The sequence below is a fragment of the Nannospalax galili genome, unplaced genomic scaffold (genome assembly GCF_000622305.1).
Source record: "Nannospalax galili isolate Female #2095 unplaced genomic scaffold, S.galili_v1.0 scaffold706, whole genome shotgun sequence".
Classification (NCBI taxonomy): domain Eukaryota; kingdom Metazoa; phylum Chordata; class Mammalia; order Rodentia; family Spalacidae; genus Nannospalax; species Nannospalax galili.
The window spans coordinates 1,638,919-1,666,120 of NW_008354694.1; the positions used below are offsets into that span (position 1 = coordinate 1,638,919).

The 27,202-nt window shown below is 44.8% G+C and overlaps 1 protein-coding gene across 1 annotated transcript; it reads right to left on the reverse strand.

Annotated features, from left to right (window-relative positions):
* Nucleotides 1-3,371: 3,371 nt before the first annotated feature.
* On the reverse strand, nucleotides 3,372-27,202 carry LOC103749072 (rap guanine nucleotide exchange factor 6; the record flags this gene model as incomplete). The annotated part of the gene is given in 7 exon segments (XM_008851881.3): nucleotides 3,372-6,408; nucleotides 8,751-9,065; nucleotides 10,907-11,409; nucleotides 13,471-13,699; nucleotides 20,932-21,066; nucleotides 22,161-22,349; nucleotides 26,982-27,202. Coding segments are annotated over 7 exon segments (1,618 nt in total), but the record flags the coding sequence as incomplete, so codon positions are not given.

Sequence of the window (27,202 nt, forward strand, 5' to 3'; positions counted from 1 at the left end):
TAGAGGGCGGGGGGGGGAGAAATATGTAGAGGGTGGGGGGGGGCTCAGCAGGGAAGGGTGCTTGTGGTGAAGTCTGATCACCCAGAGCCCCACACCTGGAAAGAACGGGCTCCCAAAAGGTGCTCTTTGAACTCCACACGTCCCCCACACAGAACACACGAAATAAATTTAAAACTTGGGGGAGGGCGAGTGCCCCCCCCACAATGAGGTAAGAAGGCTGTCGTGGGGCTGGAGAGATGGCTCAGCGGTTATGAACACTGGTTGTTCTTGCAGAAGACCCGGGTTCGAGTCCCAGCACCCACACGGCAGCTAACAACTGTCCGTAACTCCAGTCCCAGGGGATCCGACAGCCTCATCTGTCCTCCTCGGGCACTGCACTACACGGGTGCACTCACATGCAGGCAGTACACGCATACACATTAAAAAGAAAAAAGGCCGTCGTGAAGGAGAGTCTAAAGCTCCTGGTTTTCTAGTCTCAACCCTTCGCTGTGTGCCGGCACCCCACGGTGGACGTGCGAGGGCCGGCCTCTGACCGCTGAAGCAGCAAGACCCGTTTTGAATTCCCACGTGACTCCACTGAGTCCGGGATAGTGGGGTGAGGGTTCCTTTCTATTCCATTACTTGTTAGTGCAGCAGGAAGTAGACGTTGACTAGTCAGTGACTGCGTTTGTCACACTGACCCACTCAGGAAAAGTGAATCTTTAAAAATTTGTTTCTTGTAACCAGAAACTTTTTCCACTCTTTTTTTTTTGTTTAAAATTATAGCAAATCATTCTATTATGTTTTTTAGTATGGAAATTATATTGCTATACATAAAGTATGGTTTAAAAAAACCATGAAACAAGCCAGGCTTGGTGGCGCACGCCTTTAGTTCCAGCACTTGGGAGGCAGAGGCAGGTTGATCTGATCCTTAAGGCCAGCCTGGTCTACATAGTGAGTTCCAGGACAGCTGGGGCTACAGGGAGACCATCTCAAAAAGACAAAAAAAAGTGAATTTAAAAAAAAATTACAAAAGTTTTTGGACTTATTTATATATAAACATTTTTATTTTTATGTCTTAAAAATATTTTATATGTATGGATGTATTGCTTGCATGTAGGTAGGTACACCTGCCGTCGTACAGTGCTTGAGGAGGTCAGAAGAGGGTGTTGGATTCCCTGGAACTGGAATTTCGAGTGGTTGTTAGCCACCATTGTGGGTGCTGGGAATTGAAGCCAGGTTCTCTGCAAGAACAGCCAGTGCTCTTAACCACTAAGCCATCTCTCCAGCCCCATATTTCTTTTTAAGACAGGGTCTCCCTGCAGCCCCAGCTGTCCTAGAACTCACTATGTAGACCAGGCTGGCCTTGAACTCACAAGAGATCCGCCTGCCTCTGCCTCCCAAGTGCTGGGTTTAAAGGTGTGCGCCACCACGCCTGTCTTTATTTTTTTATTTTATGTGTATGAGTATTTTGCCTGCATGTATGTAAGTGCACCACATGCATGCAATACCAGCAGAGGACAGAAGAGGGTGTTGGATCCCCTGGAACTAGAGCTACAGACTGCTGTTAGTTGTCATGTGGGTGTTGGGAATCGAACTTGGGTCCTCTGAAAAATAGCAAGTGTTCTTAACTGCTGAGCCATCTCTCCAGCTCCCATAAAACATTTTAGAACAAAATGGAAAATGCCAGCCTGCCAGGAGCCTCCCCAGGGTCCATCCTTCAGTGCAGCATCATTAGAAATTTCATTGTTTCTTCTGTGACCAGGCTTCATTCCCGTTTTCTGTGAGCCTTTGCATTTTCTAACTCCCCTTGGGGGTCCCTGGAAGGGACCAATACTAAGTATTCAAAGTCCTGACACATTTACAAACGGAGGCGGTCCAGCCTCATGTTCACACTGTTGTCAGGGCTCATGCAACTCCCTCGTCCCTCCCCCTCGTCCCCCTTTCCATCCATAGCACTGCCCTCTTTCCCTGTAGTCTACCATCTCCCCTCCCTTTTCCTGGCTTGTACAGGCACCTCATGTTGGACACACCACAGTGAAGGGCTGAAGGGCTGGAGGTGTCATACCCTCCCCAATGCCATGTAAAGAGCTGTAAGCTCAGTGACGGGCAGAGCAGGAAGGTCCTGAGGGCACTTAAGGAAACCACCCCAGCCGCAATGGCAAACTTCAGGTTCAGTGAGGAATTGTCTTAAGGCCGTAGGGCTGAGAGTGGGAGATGTGAGATGGGCTTGACCAGAGTCTAGAGCTAAACTGCTAAGCCCAGTGTGACTCTCACTGCTCCGTATGTGCCACCAACCCTGTCTCAATCACTATTTGGCCCTGACCTGCCAACTCCACATCACAGAGATGCTTAAGGCTTCTTGAAAGTGAATCTTTTGCCTTTAATCCCAGCACTTAGGAGACAAAGACAGATCTGTGTGAGTTCAAGGCCAGTGAGACCCTGAATGGTGAATGAAACGAGGAAAGGAGAAGCAAAGGAAGAGGAAAAAGTCTTTCAGATCCTTGTGGGTAGAGATTCTATCCATTTCCTCGTTTCACTTTTGTGGCTGAGTAATATTCCATTGTGCCTGAGCCACGTCTTCATTACCCAGTCATCAGTTGTTGGGCATCTAGACTGCCTCCATTTTCTAGCTAATGTGACCTCTGAACGGATTCAAGACCCGCTCCATCGAGTTCGGGAGATGCCAACACCTGGTATGGTAAGCCTGGCTAACAGTCCAGGTCTGGAAGGCAGCAGGCCCATGTGGGGACATATTTCTGCAGCTTATTAAACTTGTAACCAAAACCATTTAAAAACTAAATTTCAGGTGGACGTGTTTCAGACACTGTGTGGTCGACAGTGAGCACATTAACTTGTCTGGAGACATTTCATCAACAGGGGGCTCAGGCTGGCTTTTTTTTTTTTTTTTAAAGTTAGAGGTCTCACGTGTCCTGGGCTGGCCTAGAGCGCCCTATGAAGATGAAGATGACCTTAAAATTCTGATCCTCCACCTCCCAAGCGATGGCATTGTAGGCAAGTGCCACAATGCCCCTTTTTAAAAAAATCATTTTATGTTTTGTATGTATGTAAGTGCATCTGTATCCTGCAATGCCTTATGGGTATCAGATCCCATGGAACTGGAGTTACAGTCAGTTGTCATCTGCCATGTGGGTGCTGGGAACTGAACCTGGGTCCTCTGCAAGAGCAGCCAGTGCTCTTAACCACTGAGTCACCTCTCTAGCGGCAACATTGCCCAGTGTCATGTGGTTTGAGGAATGAAAGCTAGGGCTTTGTGAGTGCTAGGAGGGCAAGCTCTGTCAACTGAGCCACACCCACCGCCTGGACACTGTTGAAGTAACCTGGTCAGCTGCTCTACCTGTTCCAGACACTCAATCAAGTGCACACAAGGGTAATGTAGACTCTTTATTGATTCCAATGTGTTAGTAGATATAATAAATGATATTCTTACATTCTCTTAACAAAAATATAACAAATATTTACACTCAGTAAAAATACAAAAGCATACAGAGGCACTGTCTTTCTAAAAGACGTAAGTTTAAGAGGTATAAAAACCAGGAGACAGACATCGCTTGTTCCAGGACACCTTAGTCACTGGATTGTGCAGAACTGTTACTTGATTCTAACAACTGTGCAATTTTGCTTTTGTCTTTTGTTGATAAGCTCACATTTCAATTTTAAAACATCAAGTTCAATTGCATTCTATATATTAAAAATAAAGAAGCCTTTAAAAACATAAACACTAAAGATGGGCTGGGGCTCAAGTTTCAACTTGAAAGGGAATGGTGGCTCTTCTGAAGGCTGACCCCTTTACTGGTGCTGGAGGGATAGACAATGTTTCCTAGAAGCTTCTCTATCTAAATGAGCATGGTTTTAGACATAAGGAAATGTTCTCTCCTTTGTCTTTTCTTCATAAAAGGAAACCCTCTTGATTACTGCACAGAGCCAGCCTGGGGAGCACATGGAGGTCAGGCCCTGGCCCCTCATGAACAGTCACTAGAGGGTCCTCTCAAAAGACCATCTTGAAAGTCATCATTTAGAGGCAACAAGGGTCTATAGACTGCAATGCTGAAGCAAGGGCTGGACTCGTTCATCTCCAAATTGGTCGTTATGAAGAGATTCTGTTGGAATGAACTGTTTGGCAAAGTTTGCACTAAGGGTTTCCTGTCTTGACAGTGTGGGATGCTGGGCTGTGGTAGGATAGGAAGGAGTCTCCAGTAACGACACATATCTGGAATTGGAGCGAGGATGGGCTTAAGGCTTCCCTTGTTTAAAATAGGAAAAGGCAGAGATACCTGTTCAGGGAGTCATTCTGATCAATGTGATCAGCGGGTCCAAACACATTAAAGCTTGATACAAAAAAAGCAGCTACATGGTGCAAGTCCACAGCCACAGACTCAGCTTTCTGTGCAAGACATTTACACCATTAAGGACAAGGACAGGTAAGGCTCCATCTAGTTTGAAGACTTGCTAGATGAACAGAGGCTGTGTCAACAGCACATTTTTCTGGAGAAATGGATGTGAAGCGTGACAATAAATACCCAAACTCGGATTGAAAAGGTGGTTATAGCAAAAATATCTTTCATTTGTTTTGTTGCGGACATGAAAACAATATTATGCAAGTAGGTGAAGTAAAAAAATTCACAATTGGAGGAGAGCACAGTTCATAGGCCGAATCACTAAAGTGCCCCTTTCCGTCCACGGCTCCACTTTAAAGGAGAGCCGTGGAGCCTCCTCCTGCACCCTAATGCACTGGGCCCACGTCCGAAGCTCTGGGTTTGTCAACCTTTCCCTAGGGGAATTTTTCAGGCATATTCTTTTTCTTTACTTTCTTTTTTATGGAGACAGGGTCTCCCTGTAGCCCCAGCTGGCCTGGAACTCACATCCACTTGCCTACGCCTCCCGAGTGCTGAGATTAAAGGTGTGCACCACCACATGCTGTTTCCCTAAACTACAGAGACAATCATTTTGTGGGAAAAAGAAATTACTCCCACCTACCATTTGGAACTGTTTTGTGACTTGAAGTGGGACAGACAGGAAACAGAGGAAGAGAGTGCCAGGGAAGAGCATAACCCTTGTGAGGGACCCCTGTCAGCTCACCCACCTGGCTCATGCTGATCTGGCCAGTGCACTTTAATGGCTTTGGCATTTTTTTTTTTTTGGTAATTATGTAAGTTTATGAAATATTTACCTTTACACTAAAAAGCAAATGAAAAATTTAAACTAAATATATATACAAAATGTAATACTTAATTTGTAAAAATGTTAAAGGTCCACTTTATTTACTAAGTAGTCACTGAGATCTGAATTAGATAAATTAAGAACACCGCCCCAGGAGGTGTGGAGGGCTCTCCTCCCCAGGGCAGAAGTCACTTCATTATTCTAACGTGGCTCTCTCACTGGGTTTTCACCAGCTCCGTCCCTTGTGGCTCCAGAGGGCTCAAAGCTCAGGGCTCATCAGGACTGCACATGCTGTACAACACTGCATGAAGCTGTGACCTTCACCACATTTGTGATTACACTGCTTTTAAACTTGGGATTTCATTCTTGAGTTGAGAAGTGTTAGGGTTTCTATCGAAGTGGAACTCTCTAGAACCCACTTTACTCTCCATTGGGTTTGCACTTCTCACCAGTTGGATGAAGCACGCTATTCACCTCAGAAACAGGCTTTCCACATTAATCTTTCCTTCTCTGGTTATCACGGTTCCTTCCCACCCACTCACCTTCTACTCGCCTTTCCAAACCTGTCAGGAACCCTGCGGCTGTCTCATTTCATACCATGATGGGCAGGTTCCTCACACTCCAAACACACGGGCTCGGAGCTTCCCTAACCCGAGACCCTCCATTGCACAGGAGCTGGACCTCTGGACCAATCAAGCATCACCTGTGTCAAGATGGCGTCTGTTGGTCAGACCAGACAGTTTTATGGCCTCTGACAAACAGCAGCTAGCAAGAGCTCTTTGAATACAAACAAAACCACAATACTTCAAAGAATAAGTTACTTTCAAACACACAAAACCATCACTGGTATTGGCAGATGTTTTGAATTTGTCCTTTACCTCAAGCTACAGCTTGGAAAGATAGTACCACTATCTTTAAAATATGCTGCAGAAAGAATGAATCTAGAGTCATACATATGGGATGACTCTGAGCTTGAACGGTCCCAAGGCAGGTGTGGTGTGCAAAGAGTACACTGGGATCAGGCGCAGCTTCCAGCTGAGGGAACTGGGCATCTGCGGGGATCAAACGAAAGGAAGCAAAACTGGCGATGAACTCATCTTAGAGCAGGCGAGGAAACCTCCAGGTTAGTGGTAGCAGCGAGCTGTAGGCTGTGGCCTGCAGAACCACGAGAGGCTCCTGTCCAAGCTTCCTACCTCCAGGGTTTCCAATGGGCCATCACAAGCTAGACTGCCGACACCTGCTCATTTTCTGAAAATAACAGATACAACGAACTGGTAGATCAGTCTGGTAATGTTGATTAATAACCAACAGGTTATCCACCACACTAGAAAATCTATAATCTCTACAGAGAAATCTTGTCAGACATCTCACCAAGGCCACGGCTTCGTTGTAACACCTGATTACTGATCACACAGAGGGCTCAGAGGGCTGGTAGGAAACCCGAGATTAAGAGTAAATAAATGAACTGGAGAGCTGGCTCAGTGGTTAAAAGCACTGGTTGCTCTAGCAGAGGACCCAAGTTTGGGTCCCAGATAGGAAACCCGAGATTAAAAGTAAATAAATGAACTGGAGAGCTGGCTCGGTGGTTAAAAGCACTGGTTGCTCTAGCAGAGGACCCAAGTTTGGGTCCCAGCATCTACATGGCAGTTAACTCTGTGTAACTCCACACTTCTGGGGATTGATCACCCTCTTCTGGCCTCTGTGGGCACTGCATGACACATGAGCACTTACACACCTGAAGGTAGAACACTCATAAACATAAAATAGACACAGGTTAAAACCTTATTTACTTTCTGTTTGTACACGCACATGCTACAGCCACACACATGCTATGGCACAGGCATGGAGGTCAGAGGATGACTTACAGGAGTCAGTTCTCTCCTTCAACTACATGGGTTCTGGAGATCAAACACAGGTCATCAGGCTTGGCAGCAAGTGCCTTCACCCACTGAGCCATCCTGTAGGCCCCTTGTAGCTTTTTTGAGGGTTATATGGATGGGGCAGTGATAAACCATGGACATGATACGTTTGCTTTATGTGGAGGTGAGGTTGGTACTGGATGTCCTCCTTTACCAGTCCCTACTGTACTCATGAGCCAGGGTCTCAGTGAACCTGGAGCTCACTGACATAGCTGGTCTGGCTAGACAGCTTGCCCTGCGGACCCCAGTCACCTCTCAGGTGCTGGGGACCTGAGGTTTGCTCCTCATGCGTGCACAGCAATGTCTCACTCACTGAGACAGCCCTGCGCGCCCCCCCCCCCCTGCTGTGCTTTTAAAAAAACATGTTACTTCCAGATGTGGTGGCACACGCCTTTAATCTCAGCACTTAGGAGGCATAGGCAGGCGGATCTCTGTGAGTTCAAGGCCAGCCTGGTCTACATAGTGAGTTCCAGGCCAGCTGGGGCTACTAGGAGACCCTGTCTCAAAAAAGACCTCCCCCCCAAAAAATATATATATAACTTCATTACTCTATTGTTGAGAAGATAAACACTTATTTTTTAACAAAGAAAGAAATTACTTCTCCAGCTCTTCCCACAGCTCCAAAGCCAGTCTAAAGTTTTGCTTCTCAGAGAAGTGAGGCCAACAGTGTTCTTCAGACAACTGCCTTTGGAGGATTTTCATGGGTCTTTATTATAAAGCTTAGCTCTGCTGATGTCAAGTGCCTCCTCTCAAAACTCTCAGAAGAAACTGCTAGCTTGTCAGAGATAAGTTGGCATCAGTACAACGGGCACACAGAAACGAGCAACTTGGCCTGTTTATAAAACACTCCATCATACTGATTTATTATTTTAAAATTGTGTTTATTAATTTAAAATTGTATGAGTGGCTGTATGCCATGTGGGCCTGGGTGTCACAGTGTGCCTCTGGAAGTCAGAGGGGAACTTATGGAAGTGGTTCTCTCTTTAAGTGGGGGTTTGGGAAATTTAATTCAGGTCATCAGGCTTGCATAGCAAGCACCTTTACCCACTGAGCCATCTTGAGGGCCCTAAAGAATACAAATACAATCATGGATCTCTTTGGCAGCGCTGGGGACTGAAACTAGGGCTGTGAGCATGCTAGTAAAGAGCTCTACAATGGAGGTAGATCCCTAGCCCCTATTTCTTTTTGGAGACAGGGTCTCCCTGTAGCCCCAGCTAATCTGGAACTTGCTAATGTAGACCAGGCTGGCCTTGATCTCACAGAGATCCACCTGCCTCTGCTTCCTGAGTGCTGAACTAAAGGCATGTGCCACCATGCCCGGCTTTGAAAAAGAATTTTTTTTTGGATTTATTTTTATTCTATGTGTTTTAGTGTTTTGCATCCACGTGTACAATATCAGCAGAGGCCAGGAGAGGGCGTCATATCTCCTGGAACTGAAGTTAAAGATGGGTGTTAGCTGCCACGTGAGCATAAGGAACTGAACCTGGGTCCTCTACAGGAGCAGCCAGTGCTCTTAACTACTGAGCCATCTCTCTAGCACCACCCCCCGCCCCTTTTACCAGAAAATTCAAATACATTTAAAAACATTTCAAATTATCACAAAACATCAGCATAGCGACTCAGGAATACTCTTGTAATCCACTTAACCACTGAAACAGCTTGTCAACATACCATCTGCTTCGCTATCTGCATCAGCCACATCAGTTAGTTTGGGATGGGACGACTGCAGGCTATGCCTGTGGGGCTGGGATCCGATCTTCGGTGGAACCCAGGCCGTGGGGTGGCTACTGGGAGGAGCTGGTGGCAGTCTAGGCAGGCTGCTAAACATCATCTTTGACCTCTGCACAGCCACACTATAGTCTGGAGGTTTTAGATGCGGGTGGGATCCTTCCTTTAGGTCCGCTAAAGAGATTCCCAGATATCCAGGAGGAGTAGGTGGTGGCTCCCTATACCTATCGCCTTTCTTGGGTGAGGTGACACAGTACACTGGTGTGAAAAAATAAGCAGTGGAAATGTTAATGGAAAAACAGAAGAAACAACAACAAAAACCCGAAACAAATCTATACTGAAACATTACGATGGAAAAAATAGAACTTAAAAACGACTTAAAAATGAATAATTTAAAATATAACAACAAACTAAAAATGTTAAGATCCAAACCCATTTTTTAAAATAATATACAAACAGCTACATTCAGCTTTGACATTAAGCAGGATGAGACAGGGCAGGGGCACCAAGTTCCTTCTGCAGCTCAGCCCTCACATTAGCCTCAGGCTAATGACCACTGAGTAGAAGCTGCACTTAAATGCTTAACCTGTGAGTTCTCACAGCAGTGACACTAGGGTCATGGGGCTGCTAGGGGCTGCAAACGCCTGAAAGCTGCCAGCATGGTCTCCCCGCACTCACACTCTCTGCCCAGGGATTGCCAAATTTCCATGGACAAGGGTCTTACTTCTCAAAGAAAGGAACTGTAACTTCAGGAAGGTGAGACTGAGAGTTAACAGTAACTTTAAATCATTTTTGCTGAACGTACAGCTCCTGGGACCAGGGTAAAGCTTCAAAAAGCATGAGAAACGGGATGAGAAGCCAACCCACCCACAATCTGAACACCCTGACTATGCAGGTGACTTTAAAGATACTATTCTGCTCACAGGCAAGCGGAGAACATTGAAGGAACATTAGGTAAGTCTCACACCAACTCTCATCAGAGGATGCAGCAGTCTGTCTGACATGCAGTGCCATGTTGGGAGTGGGCAGGACAGAGAAGGCGGTGGGAAGGTCGTCAAGAGAAGACAAGAATGAAGAAGGATTTGTGATTTGCCCAGAGTCACCAAAAAAGCAAAGATTTTTAGCAATTAAGCCATGATGGTGAATTGATGGTCATTTCGCATAACAGAAAAGCAGGGCTATTAAGTATTCATGTAATTCAAGAAACTAACAAAGTACTTACTGGATAAATACACTAACCGCCAAGCTAACACCTGCTGAGGTGCCCCCACACTTGGGCTGTTTGTGCGGTGCTTGAGACTGAATATGCAGGGCCTTGTGAGTTGAGACATGCTCTGTCACTAAGCCTGCTCTGGACTTGAGCTCTCTCTACTACAAGAAGTGTCAATGTTTCTATCATGCACACACACAACTGTGGCCCAAACAAAAGAGAATAAGCTTCTCACTACTGCATCATCACTCAGTGACGCCGGGACACGCCATGCAACACAAGGCTGTCCCCTGACTATACCCCTTCCTCTGATGGCACTCCTTTTAATTTCAATGGACTGAATGTCTCCGAAGCTTTGGAGAAGTATCTTATTGTGGCTTTACCTGTACACCTGTGATGTTTCATTGATAGTCAATGTTTTCTATATTTATTTGACAGCTACATGCCTGTTAATCCCTACTGACATCTCCCTTTTAAATTTTATTTGTCAATAAAAAGACATGTATGACAGGAAAAAAAAATAGCCCTGGACAAGTCATGAATTTAGGGGATATAATCTGTGGAAGGAAAAAGCATGTTAAGGGGCCAGGGGCGTGGTGGCGCATGCTTTTAATCCCAGCACTCAGGAGGCAGAGGCAGGCGTAACTCTGTGAGTTCAAGGCCAGCTTGGTCTATACATAGTAAGTTCTAGGACATCCAGGACAGCCTGGGCTACAGGGAGACCCTGTCTCAGAAAGACCCCCACCCCCCCAAAAAAACCATGTTAAGTGAGAGAAAGAATTTTTCTAATAAAATCCTGTCAAGATATCCCAATGCCCCTTTACAGAGGGCAAAGATAAGACATGTATAATCCCTAAACATCATGCTATGAAAAAGCCAGCATACTTACCAATCAAGCCCTTTTCTGTACTGGAAGTGACGGTTTTATAAATGGGGTCAGTGGCATCCCTGGGTTCCAAGCCATCAGATGCCTCAGTGGGGGCACTCTCCAGCACTCTCCGTTTAACTGTCCCATAGTTTGGTTCGTATGTGTCGGAGAGGGAGCTGGAGGAGGCCCAACTCTGTCTCAGCTGACTCGTCTCCAGGTCTCCTCTGCATTGGCCACACGTTCTTGAGCAGCCTTTAGAACAGGCACAGGGCTCACAGTCAGCAAGCTCAACCTCAGCAATGGGGTCATCCAAATGCGTGTGCCTATAAGAGTTCAGAAAGTCCCAGCCTTTCGGGTTTGGAAGGCTCTGGAAGTTGTCATGGGAGCTGCTGGAACAGGAAGTCCAACTGCCTCGACCACTGTCAGCTGCTTCCATCACAATGTGCTCATGAGAAGTCTCTTCACTGCTCACAGAAGACGGGACAGCTAACCCTCTGATAAGAGCTGGCTTTGCCAGCGCCCACCTACAAACAGATTCACAAGAGTAATGTGGTGGCTTCCTGGAGACTTCTCTCCAACACCTGCATTATCACAAGACACTACAGGGCACACGGAGTTAAAAACACACTGAAGAAACTCCAGTGTTTAGTTAGGCAGCTTCCTTAAAAATTTTTTTAGCTGACTTTAAATAAAAATACAAAGAGAATGAAATGAAGCCAATTAAGTAAATCTGCGTCTACAAGCAGAAATAAGAACTTCCAGCTTTAGGGGCTAGAGAGATGGCTCTGTGCTTAAGATCACTGGCTGCTCTTGCAGAGGACCTAGTTTCAGTTCCCAGGACCGACATGGTGCCTAACAACCATCTGTAACTCCAGTTCTGAAGGATCTGACACCTTCTTCTGACCGCTGCAGGTATTGCATGACACGGGTCCATTTACATGCATGCAGACAAAATACTCATACACATAAAAGGAATTTTTAACTTAGGAACCATACTGTATCTTGTCACATACAAGAGGTTAGCCTAGTACCATGCCAATTAAACAGCAACTTCCCAAACTGCCTTCTGCACAGGTCCTAACACTTACAGCAGGGGTTCCCAAACTCAGGCCACATGCTACTCAACAGTCTATTTCTGTACAGTCTGGAGCAAACAATGGTTTTTACATTTTAAAAGGTTCCAGGCTTATCCCACCTGTAGTCTACAGACTGCATGCAGGCACAGATAACTATCAACATGGCCCAACATAAAATCTATAAACTTAAAATATTGTGGGACTCATTCTTTTTTTGTTTTTTTGAAACTGGACCGATTATGCAGTTCTCAAATGTGAAGACAACAGTCTCAATGTCAAAAGACTGCATGCCACAAACCCAAAACACCTCAAAGAACTTGTGGCAGAGATTACACACACCTAGTCTGAGATACTATCTAGCAGATACTAGCCCTTTACCAGGAAAGACTGTGAACCTCTCACATCGCAGAGTGGAGACTGGTGAAGGCCTGTTTATGCAGACAATGCTTTTGTTCACCTGTATGCACAGCTGCTTTGGTATAACAAAGGGAATGGAGTTGTCATGGAGACATTAAGACTGAGAAACCCCAAGCCAGGCGTGGTGAAGCATGTCTGTAGGCTCAGCACTTGGGAGGCAGAGGGAGGCAGATCTCTCTGAGTTTGAATTCCAGACCAGCTGGGACTCACAAAAAAAAACAACAACCCCGGAACCCCCCCCCCAAAACCAATCAAACAACAACAACAACAAAAACACCCAAACTGGGAAACCTCAAGTCAAGTCCTCACTGTGGAACTGGAATTCCCTGTGTAGACCAGGCTGGCTTCAATCTCACAGAGATCTGCCTGTTTCAACCTCCCGAGTGTTGGGATTAAAGGCATGCAGTGCCACACTAGGTCCACTGTGAACTTTTACAGGAAAACCTTACGACTTCTAATATACAGAAGGCTAGTTTAGAAGTCGTTACAAATATAACATCACATATATGTAAAGTACAACAGATTTACCAATATCAGAATCTATTTTCAATTCTCAAAAACTTCCATTGTAGTTGATTCTGAACAGAAATTTTCTTTTTTAAATTGCTTTTTTTGTATGTGTGATTTTGACACAATAGTTTGATGGTATTTAGGTTGCTGCCCCTATCTGCACCCCTCACCTCTCTTTTTTTGAGACAAGATCTCACTATGTAACCCAGGCTGCTTTGAGCTTGTGATCTTCCTGTCTCAGCCTTCCAAGTGCTGGGACTACAGGTGTGTTCAACCATGTTTAGCTGTTAGCAGCCAGGGACCATCTCTCCAATATCAACAGTAGGCACACACAGAGGTCTTAGTGATTGATGAGATACATAATGACAGACAGTAATTTGAATAAAGGGAATTCAGAAACATTTTAAAAACGGGCATCCTTTAAATGGAATGCATTTTCCTATTTGGTATATGCAGCTTGTGTGTGGCCTCATGTTACTGAATACACGGAATACCTGGTAAGTAACCCACCCGGGATGGGTGAAGTCAGGTTGGGAGTGCTGTACTCTGGTTCTGAGATAAAACACAGACAAGGATGTTTACCCGTGACCGAGGTGACTGTGGTCTCCAGCCCCTGAAGGGTGATCTGTTTTCTCTACCGTCCCCACAGGCTCTGGAGCTGCCAGGGTGTGGGCAGAACATCGCTCATCCGGCAGAGCTGCAGACATGGAGTCAACAGAACAGTTGCTCACGATGCTGGACCGAGAGGAAATCTCGCTGTGGCTGGAGTCAGACAAGTTGTCAGATTTAGCTGACGGAATGAATGTGTAACCTGAATGAGAAAAGAACCTTGATCAAACTTTAAAGATGGGCAGCAGCAGGGGGAGGTCAAGAGAAAATGAAGACAAGAGATAGACGAACAGCTTTGCAATCTTCATCTACAAGGACCCAAGGGTACCAAGTTTCTGTGCACCGCCCTCTACGCAGCCATTCATCTACCATGTATATCACAGCAATATAGCACCACACTGGAGGAGAAAGAAGAAGTCCGGCATTACCAAGAACATTTATTCAAAGGTGTCTGCCCAACTCACATACCTTCAAGTATTTAAGAAAAACAAGGAAGCACTAAACATGTCATAAATATGAACAAGCACACACGGTCCAGTTTCTCAGCCTTTCTTTAACTCTATGTCCCCTCCTTTGAAGGACATAAACATTATCATGGCACAACCTGTTGTAGGTGTAGAGATGGGAGGCAGGACTCAAAGGGAAGAACTGTTCTGATATGCTGCTCATTCTACCTAAGTCTTGCCCCAAATCGAGGGTCACTATTTGAATATTTTCAATTAATTACTAATTAACTGACCAATTATTTCTGTGATGCCAAGAATGGAACTCAGTACCCTGTTGAGGCTAGGTACTGAGTAGTACTAGTGAGCCAGAGCCCCAGTCCTGTTCAGTGTGTGTGTGTGTGTGCCACATAGTACATGTGTGTGCATAATATACACCGCTCTCCACCTTACTCACAAACTGGCAAGGCTGGCTGGCCAGGGAGCTTCCGGGGACAACACCCTCAACACCCTCCCAAACCACCCAGTGCTGGGGACTGAACAGAGCCACTTTCCTAGTCCTGTTGCCCCAGTATTTTAAACAAATTATTTGAGATTTGGACATGATTATCTTTGTAAGAATATTAAATGGTGGACAGATTAGGATGTTTGATGAAAACAGCACCCACGTAGTCTGCACTCTTTTACGGGCTACTGTATAGAGGACGGCTTACAGCAGTTGTCTCTATTTTGGACAGTCATGGGGGTGGAGACAGAGAGGTGGAAACATCTCAAACGCAGTCTTCATTTTGATGGCTAATGGTATGTTAATGTTCTGTTTTGATAATTAGAAGAAATAATACTCTTGTTTAGAAACAAAGGAAAGCAACATAGCAATCCCAACAAGGGTAGATTTTTAAGAAGCAACAGTACCTTCTTATTCACAGAGGAGAGTGAGGTTCAAATGACTTTGGATCAATCCCCAGAAACTGCACCAAAAAGAAATGGAGGCTCTGGCATGCTACTGGATCCTCAGGGTGTCAGTGTCCTCACACACAAAGAAGATAGCAAGTCTCGTGCCAAGGTCCTTTTCTGCTTTAAGGGTCTTGGCATACATGACTCAAATCATTCAAGAAAAAAATGGGTGCACAATAACCTTTTCAAGAGGTATCATTATTTTAAAGAGGAAAAATTAAGATTCAGAAAATATGTATTTACACTTGGGCTTATGGGGCCAAGAATCTGGTGAGCCAAGACAAGCCAGGGTTTCTGACTTCTGAAGCACGTATCTCAGAGCCTCACAACACCCCCTTTTTCTTGTCTTTTTGAGACAGGGTCTCCCTGTAGCCCCTGCTGGTCTAGAACTTGCTATGTAGCCCAGGCTGGCCTCCATCTCACAGAGATCCACCTGCCTCTACCTCGAAAGTGCTGGGATTAATGGCACATGCCACCACGCCTGGCCAGCACTGCCTTTTCAATGTATTGAGCAGACTTACTTCACTGTTTTGAAATTTTATACTTATGTTTGTTAGATCACAATTTCCCAAATGAAATTCTAAGAATCACCTGGAGCACTTCTTAAATGATACATTATACATTACATGTCTGGGGTGGGACACAGAAATTTTCAGATGACTGAACCTGTGAGGGGTGGTGGTTGTCCCAGAGGCATGTGGAGAGCGGATGAGACAACAGAGTAGAGGAAGAGGTTTTTTTCTCACCTCACACACAGTGTTGCCTATGAGCTTATAGACAGTTGGGGTACAAAAGATGGCAGTTAGATTCTAAGGCCAAGTTTGGAGACAAGATTGTGATTGGGGCTTTCATGTGAAAGTGAACACTGGTTCCTAAGATGGTTCCTGAGTTCACTCAGACTCAGCTGCTACCAGCAGAAAATAATTACTAAGAAAAGTGACAGAAAACAAGTGGACAAAGTTTACTAACTCAACACAGTAGTAAGATAACATATATACAGGTGAGGCACATTAAGTCAATATTTCTTTGATGCTAAAGCCTGTAACACTAACCATAAAATGCTTAATGTTTACTGCATTGTCTGCTCAACCTCTGACAAATGGCTCAATTCCAGCTACATTTACATTAATAAAACAGACTTAACACTAAAATTAAATAAGGAACTTTTCAGAGTGTCTTTTTCCTTTTCGGCTTGAAGCGTGCACAGAAGCAGCCTAGCGCGTTACTGTGGCCTTGGCTATTTGACTTGCAGATGGCACTCCCTTCCTCATCTGTGATGCTGCTTCCAACACCCTTCACATTCTCACAGCTGTCTGTAGCTTGATTGCGATCTGTGTCCTCTTTTTGGCCGTTGACTAGTCTCTCCCTTGATAGAGTTCTTTCCCTACATCTTCTAAACGGGGACGTCATTCTTTTTCTGGTTGTGTTCTCACAACTTGTCCTGTCTCTAGTCTCCTCAGTGGACTTCTTGGTCCTGTCTGTCCTTTTGGCTGTGTTCCCAGTAATCTGAAGGATTTTCTTTTGCAAGTAAACCCCACCTATTCCGGGGCAGCTCTGGCCACTGATGGTGGTGCTGGGCTCACGGGGAGGGGATGAGGAAGACCCTGAGAGGCGCAGCAGGACGCTGTGATCAGATAGGATACTGCCAACTAGAGGGAGAGATGCAAAAACCCTGACATGGTCAATCAATTCTTTCCAATCAGTCACAATTAGCTTGGTTTATATAACATTTCACTACTTTAAAACTTTATCATCCTGACAATATCTGAAGAATTGAATTCGAGCAACTTTTTTTTTTTTTGGTCTTTTTGAGACAAGGTCCCCCTGTAGCCCCAGCTGTCCTGGAACTCACTATGTAGACCAGGCTGGCCTTGAACTCACAGAGATCCACCTGCCTCTGCCTCCCAAGTGCTGGGATTAAAGGCATGCGCCACCACACCCGGCCTCTCTAACAGTTTTTTTAAATGCATAGAAAAACTACTACATAGCTACTATACAGCATAAACACACCTGTTACTGAAGGATAGCACACAGGACAGTCATTACCTTGATAAAAACAAGCTGATGATGAAATAAAAATACTGAAAGCAAGCCACATTGGTAAAATCTTAAAACAACGAGAAATATTGTGAACCTATAGTTTTCAGGTAGATTCAGTATGAAATAGCTCAGTAAAAACAAAACAGGGCATGCACACACAGTATATATGTAAGAGGTGCCTTTATAGAGTCATTTCTGATGCTATTCGGACTCTGTGCTGGATAGCTTTGGTGTCAACTTGACACACTGGGTTGAGGGAGCCTCAACTGGGGAATTGCCTTCATTGGACTGGCCTGTGGCCATGTCCATGGGGCGCCTTCTTGATTGCTGAGTGATGTGGGAGGGCCCGGCCCACTGTAGGTGGTGCCACCCCTGGGCAGGCGGGCCTGTGTTGCATAAGAAAGCAGGCTGAGCAGGGGCCAGGGGAGCAAGACAGTAAGCAGCATTCCTCCATGGCCTGCATTCCAGCTCGTGACTCCAGGTTCCTGCCCCGGGTTCCTACCTTGGGCTCCCTGATGAACTGTGACCTGGGAGATGTAACCTAAATAAACCCTTTCCTCCCCAATTTGGTAGTGGTCAGAGCGTTTTTTCACAGCAGTGGAGAAACAAACTAAGACTCCAAGGTGGAAGCACTCATTTACTTATTTAATTTTTGACACAGGGTCTCCCTGTAGTCGCAGGTGGCCTGGAACTCTCTACATAGACCAAGCTGGTCTCAATCTCACAGAGAGCCTCTTGCTGAGTGCTGGGAGTAAAGGTGTGTGCCACCACACCTGGCTATTCTCAAGGTTTTTTGACACCTCCCCAGAACAGTGTGTATCTGTGTGTGTGCTGGTGTACCTGTATGCATGTGTGTACCCAGGGTCTCTGATTAGGATATGGGGCTCACTGATTAAAGTAGACTGGCTAAGGAGTGAGCCCCAGGGATCTGTCTCTCCCAAAGTCCCCATTACTAGATCACAAGCATGTCAGCACGCTTGCACCTGACGGTGGGACCCAGGTTCTACTTGCACAGGGAGTGCTTTACTGGCTGGACCTTGTCCCAGTTTGTAACCTCTCTCTCCCCCTCTCTTTTTTTGGTCTTTTTGAGACACGGTCTCCCTGTAGGCCCAGTTGGCCTGGGACTCATAGAGATCCACCTGCCCTGCCTCCAGAGTGCTGGGATTAAAGGCGTGTACTACCACGCCCAGCTAACTTCCCTTTTTAAAAGCTCTTGTTTAAATTTTCCTTATGAAACCCATGAAATAAGCTTACTATGTTAGTGATAAGAATACAACTAATCCCAAAGTTTAGCAAGAACTGAGAACAGACCCAAATACAGTACTTTTAGTTGAATACTTTTTGTTCACCTGCAGGCTACAATCACAAACCTGCTTATGGATAGTACTGTGGAGTACTGTAGTTGGGGCTGGGTATTCTTTCTTTCTTTCTTTTTTGGTAGGGTCTCACTATGCAGTTCCAAGGGATCCCAAACATGCTTCATAATCTAGGCTGGAACTTGCGGTCCTGTCTCAGCCTGTTGATTGCTGGCATTATAGGTATGTACCACTACACCTGGCTGTCAGGTGGGGTCTTGATTATATATATCAAATAATCTGAAACAATTACAAAGAAAATTCTTCAAGCTTCTAAGGGTTCTAAATGTAACTGTGACAGGCCCACATACATATAAATATCATAGTCTCTGTCAGATATGTATTAAAACACAGCAGAGAAAATCTCGCTCTACTGCAGTGTTAAGAGTGTTGGGAACAGGGGCTGGAGAGATGGCTCAGCAGTTAGAGCACTGACTGCTCTTGCAGAGGACCCAGGTTGACTCCCAGCACCCACATGGCAACTAGGAACCATCCTTAACTCCAGTTCCAGGGGAATCCGAAGCCCTCTTCTGACCTCCACGGCACTGCACAACACAGGGTGCACTCACATACATGCAGGCAATACACTCGTACACATAAAATAAAAATAACAAATAAAATATTAAAAAAAAAAAGGGTGCTTGGACCACCTTCCTGACTAGAGGCCTGGCTGCCAGGCCCACCTAAGAAGAATAAGGGCACTCGGGATTGTACTGCCAAAGGAGACATAGGTCTATGTGCCTGGAAAAGTCTAATAATCTCCAACAGTACCAGAACTGCTTTAAAAGTACACCTGCAATGCACACACTGTCCTATTTGATTTTCACAAAGCATTCCTTAGCAAAATCTTAGCTATGCAAGGGTGGAAAGGGCCAGTGAACAAGGGAGCTCTACTGCCCTGGGGTGATGGTAGGGAGAGGAAGACACCAGAATGTGCTACCACTTACCATGTATCAGAAATATCCTTTCATGTAAGCTGTATACATGGGCCCTAAGATAGATGGCCTTTCCTCTATCTTAGAGAGGAACCCTGACCTTATAAAAGTTTTCTACATTAACATAGAAATCACAGGGGACAGAGTAGGGCTCAAACTCAGATGTGACATCACTGCAACATAGCAGGCAAAAATGAGTCCTGAAGAGTGAATTTAAAACAAGAGCTGAGCGAGCTCTGGAAGCTCCTCCCTCCAGCTAGAATTAATGACTCATCTCCTCTGACCAGGTAACCACCTCTTTGAAGAAGGTGCCAGGACTAGGGAAGCCCTTTTCTCCAGGGTAAGAAACTCACATTTCAGTCAGCAAGTCTGACCTGAGTCAACATGAAGTAGCATCTCCCTGCACACTGTCCAGGCAGGCCAAGAAAAGCTTCTGTCTGACCTAAGAAAATGCATGTAAAAGGACAAGGTTTCTGATTTCTCAAAGTTTTGTGTACCTGTAAAAGTTCCACAAACGTACGTATTAGAGTCAAACTAGTTCAGATTCCCATAAATAACCAAGAAATACTGTTATAAAAAACAAAAAGAAAACTTAAGTATTTGTTTCTTTTCCTATATTTTGTAGCTGGTCAAAAATCTTTCTTTGAGGGGGCTGGAGAGATGGCTCAGTAGTTAAAAACATTGGCTGCTCTTGCACAGGACTGGGGTTCGGTTCCCAGCACCCACATGGTGGCTAACAACTGTCCCTGAGGCCATCCTCCGGTCTCCATGGGTATTACATGCACAGAGTACACGAGAACTGGCACAGATCAAAACAACTGTGCTTTTACCATCGTTTCATTTTTTTAAATTAAAAGCAATTTTTAATTTATGTGTATGAGTGTTATGTCTGCATGTATGTAAGTGCACCTGTGTCATGCAATGCCCACAGAGGACAGAAGAGGGCGTTGGATCCCCTGGAACTGGAGTTACTGCCATGTGGGTACTGGATATCATCAGACCTGGGTCCTCTGCAAGAACAGCCAGTGCTCTTAACCACTAAGCCATCTCTCTCTCTCTCTCTTTTTTTTTTTTTGGTCTTTTTGAGACAGGGTTTCTCTGTAGCTCCAGCTGACCTGGAAATCACTATGTAGACCAGGCTGGCCTTGAACTCATAGAGATCCATCTGCCTCTGCGTCCAGAGTACTGGGATTAAAGGTGTGCACCACCAATGCCTGGCTCCCTTTATATATTTTTTAAAAGATCTATTTATTTTTATACGTATGAATGTTTTGTATGCATGTAAGTGCACCACATGTGTGCAGTGCCCTGAGCAGCCAGAAGAGGGCGTCAGATCATCTGGAACTGGAGTTATAGCTGGTTATGGGCTGCCATGTGAGTTCTGGGAATCAGACCTGGGTATCTTCTGCAAGAGTGCTCTTACCACTGAGCCATCTCTCCAGCTCCTACCCTACTTTCTATCCAAGCTCTTCTGTCCAGGAAGCTAAAGATGACACCTTGAATACCAGAGTCCTAGTTAGATGATGCACTGACACCTGAAAAGTAGTTAACGGTTCATCTGAAACATCAAATCCAAGAAGCAGGCCTTGCAGCCACACCTCCATGAGCAGTTTCTATTATCTGCTTACAGGCTGAAGAGCAAAGGAAGTGCTGAAAAGTGCTATTTGGTCTGAAAAGAACTGGCATGAATGAAATGTGCTGTCTTACCTTTGCGTGGGGAGCTCTGAGGAGATGCAGGAGGACTAGAATGCAAAGATGACGCCACAGAAATAGTGTCTTCTGTGTGTCTCTTACCACTCATTTCTTCAGATGGTCCTAAAGCTTTCTGAGGTAAAGTTGTATCTAAAAATAAAAATAAAAAAAGAAGCAAATCAGTTTTTTGGGGGGGGTCTTTGTGAGACAGGGTCTCCCTGTAGCCCCAGCTGTCCTGGAACTCACTATGCAGACCAGGCTGGCCTTGAACTCACAGAGATCCGCCTGCCTTTGCCTCCTGAGTGCTGGGATTAAAGGCGTGTGCCAGCACGCCCAGCTGCAAATCAATATTTTACAATTAAAATGCATGTAGTTGCCTAAATCAGCAGTAACGGAAGCCGTGACATACAATGGTTCTAGTGCAGTCAACTGAGATGTATAAACACAGACAGGGATTAAATAAGTAGGAAATAGCAAAACAGACTCTCATCTTTAGGTTCTTTATCCAAACTCGGGGGCCAGCACAGGTTATAATAATTTTCTTTGTGGCAGAGGGAAATCAATTTAACAATCTGAGTATAGTGCTCCACATTTCACAGTTATACACATTTACCATCTTGAGAAGACCCAGGTTTCAGACTTGGCCCTTCTCTTTAGAGGTGGCCTCTTCGGTGAAGGTGAGGCCTGCCTGGCAGGGGCAGTGCAGGATGTTGGCACTGTCACTACCTGAAGTGCATCTGTGCTCTGAGTACACAGAGGAGGCTGCAGGGCTGCCAGGACAGCTCTTTTCAGGAGCACTAAGTTCACACTATAGAAGAAAAGTAAGCAATAAAAGAATCAAGAATTTATAGGAAAACAGTATGGTGCTCCCTGGAAACACTCTTTAAGTCCTATCATCGAATAGCAGCCTATATTTTCATAAAAAGCAACTTGACTCTTATAGCTTCTGGATGTTGCATCTGGATTAGGTATTTGATGAAGCCTTTGTATGGAGAAGTAGCTGAAGTGTGACACAAGATTTGGTGTAAATAACCAAGATGCACAGATTTTAGTAATGCAGAAATTCCATTAGCATTTAAAATAGGCATGCTGTCATCAAATATGTGGAAGCAAAATGAAACGTTTTTTGGCTCATGAAGTAATGACATTACCCAACCTACAACAAGTTATCTTCTGAGCACTTGTCAATGACAATACCAATTTTGAAAACGCCAATGAAATGAAGATGAGCTATGAGCACTCACTCAACAGAGGGTCTTTTGCTGGTCCTTTCTTCCTGGCAGGGTGCAAGTTAACTGCAGGCACCTGAAGTACCTGGCTCACCCTGTGCGGCTGATGCAGGTAGACTTTAGCTGTGTGGCCAACGGACCTCAAAGGTGCGGGAGACATTTCAGATGATTTGGCTGATCTTTTCTCATTTAAATTCTTAGTCACTAAGAGGAGAGAGAAGAATTAGGTAACTGAAATTTTTTTAAGGCAAGACTATTTCATCACCAACACGTACTTGTTTAAAAACCATGTTTATTTGGGGGAGAGGGAGGCTTCCTCGGAGGGTGGTAGAATGCAGAAGCTTGGTAGAAACCAAGCTACTGCAGCCTTCAAAGCCTCTTCTCTATACTGGCTAGCTTTCATAGTGCTGGAATGTGCTATGTATGCTAAGGGAAGAGAAAATTAACCAACAACTTTACCCAGCTATGAATTCTGGGAGCCACAACAAGTGGCCTGGCAAGTTAGACCCACTGACCCAATGGTGGCAAGAAAACTATGGTAGTAACCAACCATTTTCTAATTGGAATGAAAGTTTCTTTCGTAAGATACGGCCCATACCTGACTGGCACTGATATCAGGTCTAGGACCCTAGGACAGGTCACAGGTCATAGAGGAGAGCCTACTAGTATTGTTCTGCTAAACAGCATTCAACTGAAACCTAATGACTTACTGTTATACCCATAGATCAGGGCATTTCTTAACTCTCACTAGAGAAGCGTCCTTATGCAGCAGATGGTGATTAATAAGACCTCTTCAGAAAATAAGAGTACTTATCCCTGAGTAGGACACCTATATCAAACATCTACCTCCCAAGACTCAGGGATCATTGTGGAAAAGGAGGTGGAAAGACTGTAAGAGCCAAAAGTGGTGGATGACCACAGGGAAAGTTTTAGAGACAGCTGGGCAGTTACTCATATGAACTCACGGCAATGGTCACAGCATGCACAAGACCCACATAAGTTCAAGTCAGACAACATCTAAGCATGGATGTGGAGAGATGGGTAAGAAATCCCAGCCCTACCTGAGGAACAACTGATAACTCACAGCTGCTAGGAGGGGGAGAGCCGGCCTTGTGTAAGGGTTATATCCTTGATAGGACGTTGACCAAGATCCAGTAGATGGTCCCACACTGAAGGGCATTTGGGGACCTAAGTTTGACTCTATGGGCAAATATGTACATACATATATTATACATATATGATATAGAGTAAATAAATAATAAAGGAAACTGGGTGGAGTTAGGGGGGTACATATGGGGAGGGGGATCTAAACCCGACTGTATAATTATATCTGAAGTAAATTGTATAAAGTTTGCAAAAACCCAGTAAAACAAATAATGTATTTTATATAAAAAATAAGACTAATTTTTTTTGTGTGTGTCTTTTTGAGACAGGGTCTCCCTGTAGCCCCACCTGTCCTGGAACTCACTATGTAGACCAGGCTGGCCTCAAACTCACAAAGATTCACCTGCCTCTGCCTCCTAAGTGCTGGGATTAAAGGCGTGTACCACCACACCTGGCCTTAAAAATAAAACTAACTTTATACAAGGAGTTTATTTCTGAAACTGTTGTAGAATAAGCTGTTTGCTTCCTAAATAATTCTTGAAACCATTAACTATGTCTCTCTGCTGAAGGTCAAATTAATACTGCTGAAATACTGCTCTTACCTACTGACTCGAGTGCTTTAAGCCATTCTGCAGACAACAGCAGAGTAACCACCAACATGAAAGTCCAAATATCACCTTCCGTCTCTGTATGACCCCTCCCTGCTCTCAGGAAAAAGACTCAAATCTCTCCAGCAAGGCCCGCCTCCCTTATGTTCCCTCCCTTTCTTCAGCTACATACTCTGAAGTTTGTCGAGTCCCTTAGCCCTGGCTGGAGAATTCCCTCACATTACATGATTCTTGCCTCTTCTTTCAGATCCACTCGCCCATAAACTCTGGGGACCTTTCTCTAACACCCCACATTCTGCAATGGCTACACTGGCCAATCCTAACTAGAGAAAGAGAGAGAAAAAGCTGCTGCCCCTGCGTAACATCTACCCTGTGGGTCCAAATGGGGAAAGTCTCCCTCAGCCAGTCTGGTCCTTCCAGTCCTCAGGTGAGCTATTCGCTTGGCTTTTAAACCAAGCAAATATGCAAAGATTTCAGCAAAACAATAGATGCGTAATGGTGGCAGCACAGCTATGAATGGCCAGCAAGGAAGGCTCTTAGTTTAGAGCCTTAGTAAAAGTGGCAGAGGAACATCTACAAAGTCAGAATGGCTTGTCAATTAACGGAATTCATGGCATTACCACCTGCTGGTTAGAAATATCAAACATATTTCCCTCCTCTAAAACTAATTATAAGTGTATACACACACACACACACACACAATTTTTTTTCAGACAGTTCTCACTATGTAGTACAGGCCTCACACTCAGCACACAGACCTACACCACAATGCCAGGGTCCCTGAAAAAAATGGAAATAAGGAGGTCCCCAGGAAGTCACATGATGGGACTGAGAACAGACTGAACTGTCTTCCAGGGAATAGCTGGTCACCTCCCAGCTCTGGTAATGTAGTCACAGCTGAACCTACACATGTACATTTCCTGGTATGTGTTTGATTTTGTCTATAAATTCCAACACTGCTTCAGATAAGAAAAGCTAAGCACTTTTCTCAGTTCAGGCCAAAACTAAGTAAGACCATTGCTTTCACAGACTCCTGTCTCCAGATCTTTCAGTAAAATATCAAGCAATGAACCTATGACCAGAGCTACCACCATTTCTGGCCATGAATCAATTCTTGGCTTCACCGACATGTTAATTGCTACAATATAAAGAAAACAAAAACAAACCCTGACAGGGTTTCAACAAAAGAGTTCACATACCCAAGCTAGATGCTAGTTAGCAAGTACTTAGTTCCTTAACACTTAAAAAAAAAAAATTGATGTTTGGACTTTAAAGATTTAAAAAATCTATTATACATAAGAAAGCAAATAAGGACAAACCAAATTAAAGGGCTACTCATTCCATTATATTTTCAAGGCCAGTTTAGGACTGGATTTCTCACTACAAATGCATTACTTTGTGCTATGAGCAAAGACAGACACACCTGTATGGGAAGGATAGAAGTGAAGACATGGTACCCAACGTAAACAACCCTGCATCAGACAAACCACAGCTAATAAATCCACAGTCACTGCAAAAAAAGGAACACTGATAACAACTCAAAGCCGTGTCACAGGGCCTGAGACGAGTCAGGTACGCACTTGGCTTTTAACTTTAAAAACCTGTCTCTTATGTAACTTTCACACAGCTAATACTATTCTTATTTATTTTGATGTGTATGAGTGCTTTGCCTGATGTATGTAAAGGTACCACATGCATGCAGTGCCCAATGGAGGCCAGAAGAGGGCACAGGATCCCCTGGAGCTGGAGTTATGGATGGTTGTTAGCTGCTATGTGGGTGCTGGGAACCAAACCCAGGTCCTCTGCAAGAGCAGCCAGTGCTCTTAACCACTGAGCCATCTCTCCAGTCTCCAGCTAACACATTCTGTTCCTTTCCCTGAGCAAAAGCATTCAATACAGCTTATTTTTTTTCCCCTTTAAGACTGGACTTCTTCAGTAGCCCAGGCTGGCCTTGCCCTTGCTGCTCTCTTGCCTTAGCTTCATAAGCACTGTTAATTAGAGGAGTGGACCACCATGCCCAGCTCTTGATAATACTGCATTCATCGAATGGCTCCCCTTACCCAGCATTTTAAATTCAATGTGAAATCAGCATTTGTTCCTATGTCGACTTTCCCTTTTCTACTCAGCTGGCAGACATTTTCTGTTACTAAGGAAACATCACCTCACCTATCAATCTTTGGGTCAATTTGTGAGGACTACCATTTTCTTATGTCTGGAGCTTGTAACTTTACTGTGCTTTAAAAAATACTTTTATAGCTAGGCATGGTGGCACATGCCTTTAATCCCAGCACTCGGGAGGCAGAAGCAGGCGGATCTCTGTGAGTTCGAGGCCAACCTGGTCTACATAGCGAGTTCTAGGCCAGCTGGGGCTACAGGGAGACCCTGTCTCAAAAAACCAAAAAATTAAAAAAAAGTTTTATGAGTCACAGCCTGCACATAAAAATGCATGCATGTAGTGCCTATGGAGGCCAGAAGAGGATGATGGATCCCCTGGAACTGGAGTTATGGACAGTTGTTAGCTGCCATGTGGGTGCTGGGAACTGAACCTGGGTTCTCTGCAAGAGCAGCCAGGGCTTTGCTGAGCCATCTCTGCAGTCCCTCTTATGGGCACAGTATTTAACCCACAATTTAACTCAATCATTTTTTATTCACTTCTGTTCCTATAAACTCCTGGGTTTCTTAACCCACAGACATGTGTCCTATAGTCCATACTTAAGGGCAGCACTGGACAGAACTTGCTGAGCAGAACAACAGTGCTTGAGGTGAAGGATGAGGTGCCAGCAGTAAAAACAGAATTTCTTTTTTCACTTTATCTTACTGATACCTGTAGGACATTATCACCACTAGTGTTGTAATCACATCCTTATGCTTTCTAGTTGATGATTTTCATCCAGTACAGATGTCACTTTTCATTCAGGGATGGGAAGCAACAATGTTCTCAAACAGAATGTCTTCTCTATAGAATTTCAATTTTTATAAGATTTATAAAGCTTATAAAGGAAGTGCTGTTTAGCCCTCTATTTCCTGCAGTCATGTGGGCTGGGTAGGCCTCAGTGTCTGATGAACAGCATCCCATGCTGTGAATGAGGTGAACAAGGACTCTACTTGCTGAGCCTGTACTCACAGGTGCCGTACGCAGGCTCCCACTGTAGGGACACCACTTGGAACTTCTCCTCATCTGTGTCCACGTCCAGACTGGAAAGATACTGCTTCACCTTCCTTGTCATTTGGGCGTCCTCGTATAGTTTCTTGGCGTTCAGCAGGGAGCTGCGGCGGGCCCTCTTCTTGTGAACACCTCCCTGAACATCCAGCATGTTTGAGTTTGTGCTGCCTTGACTCAATGAC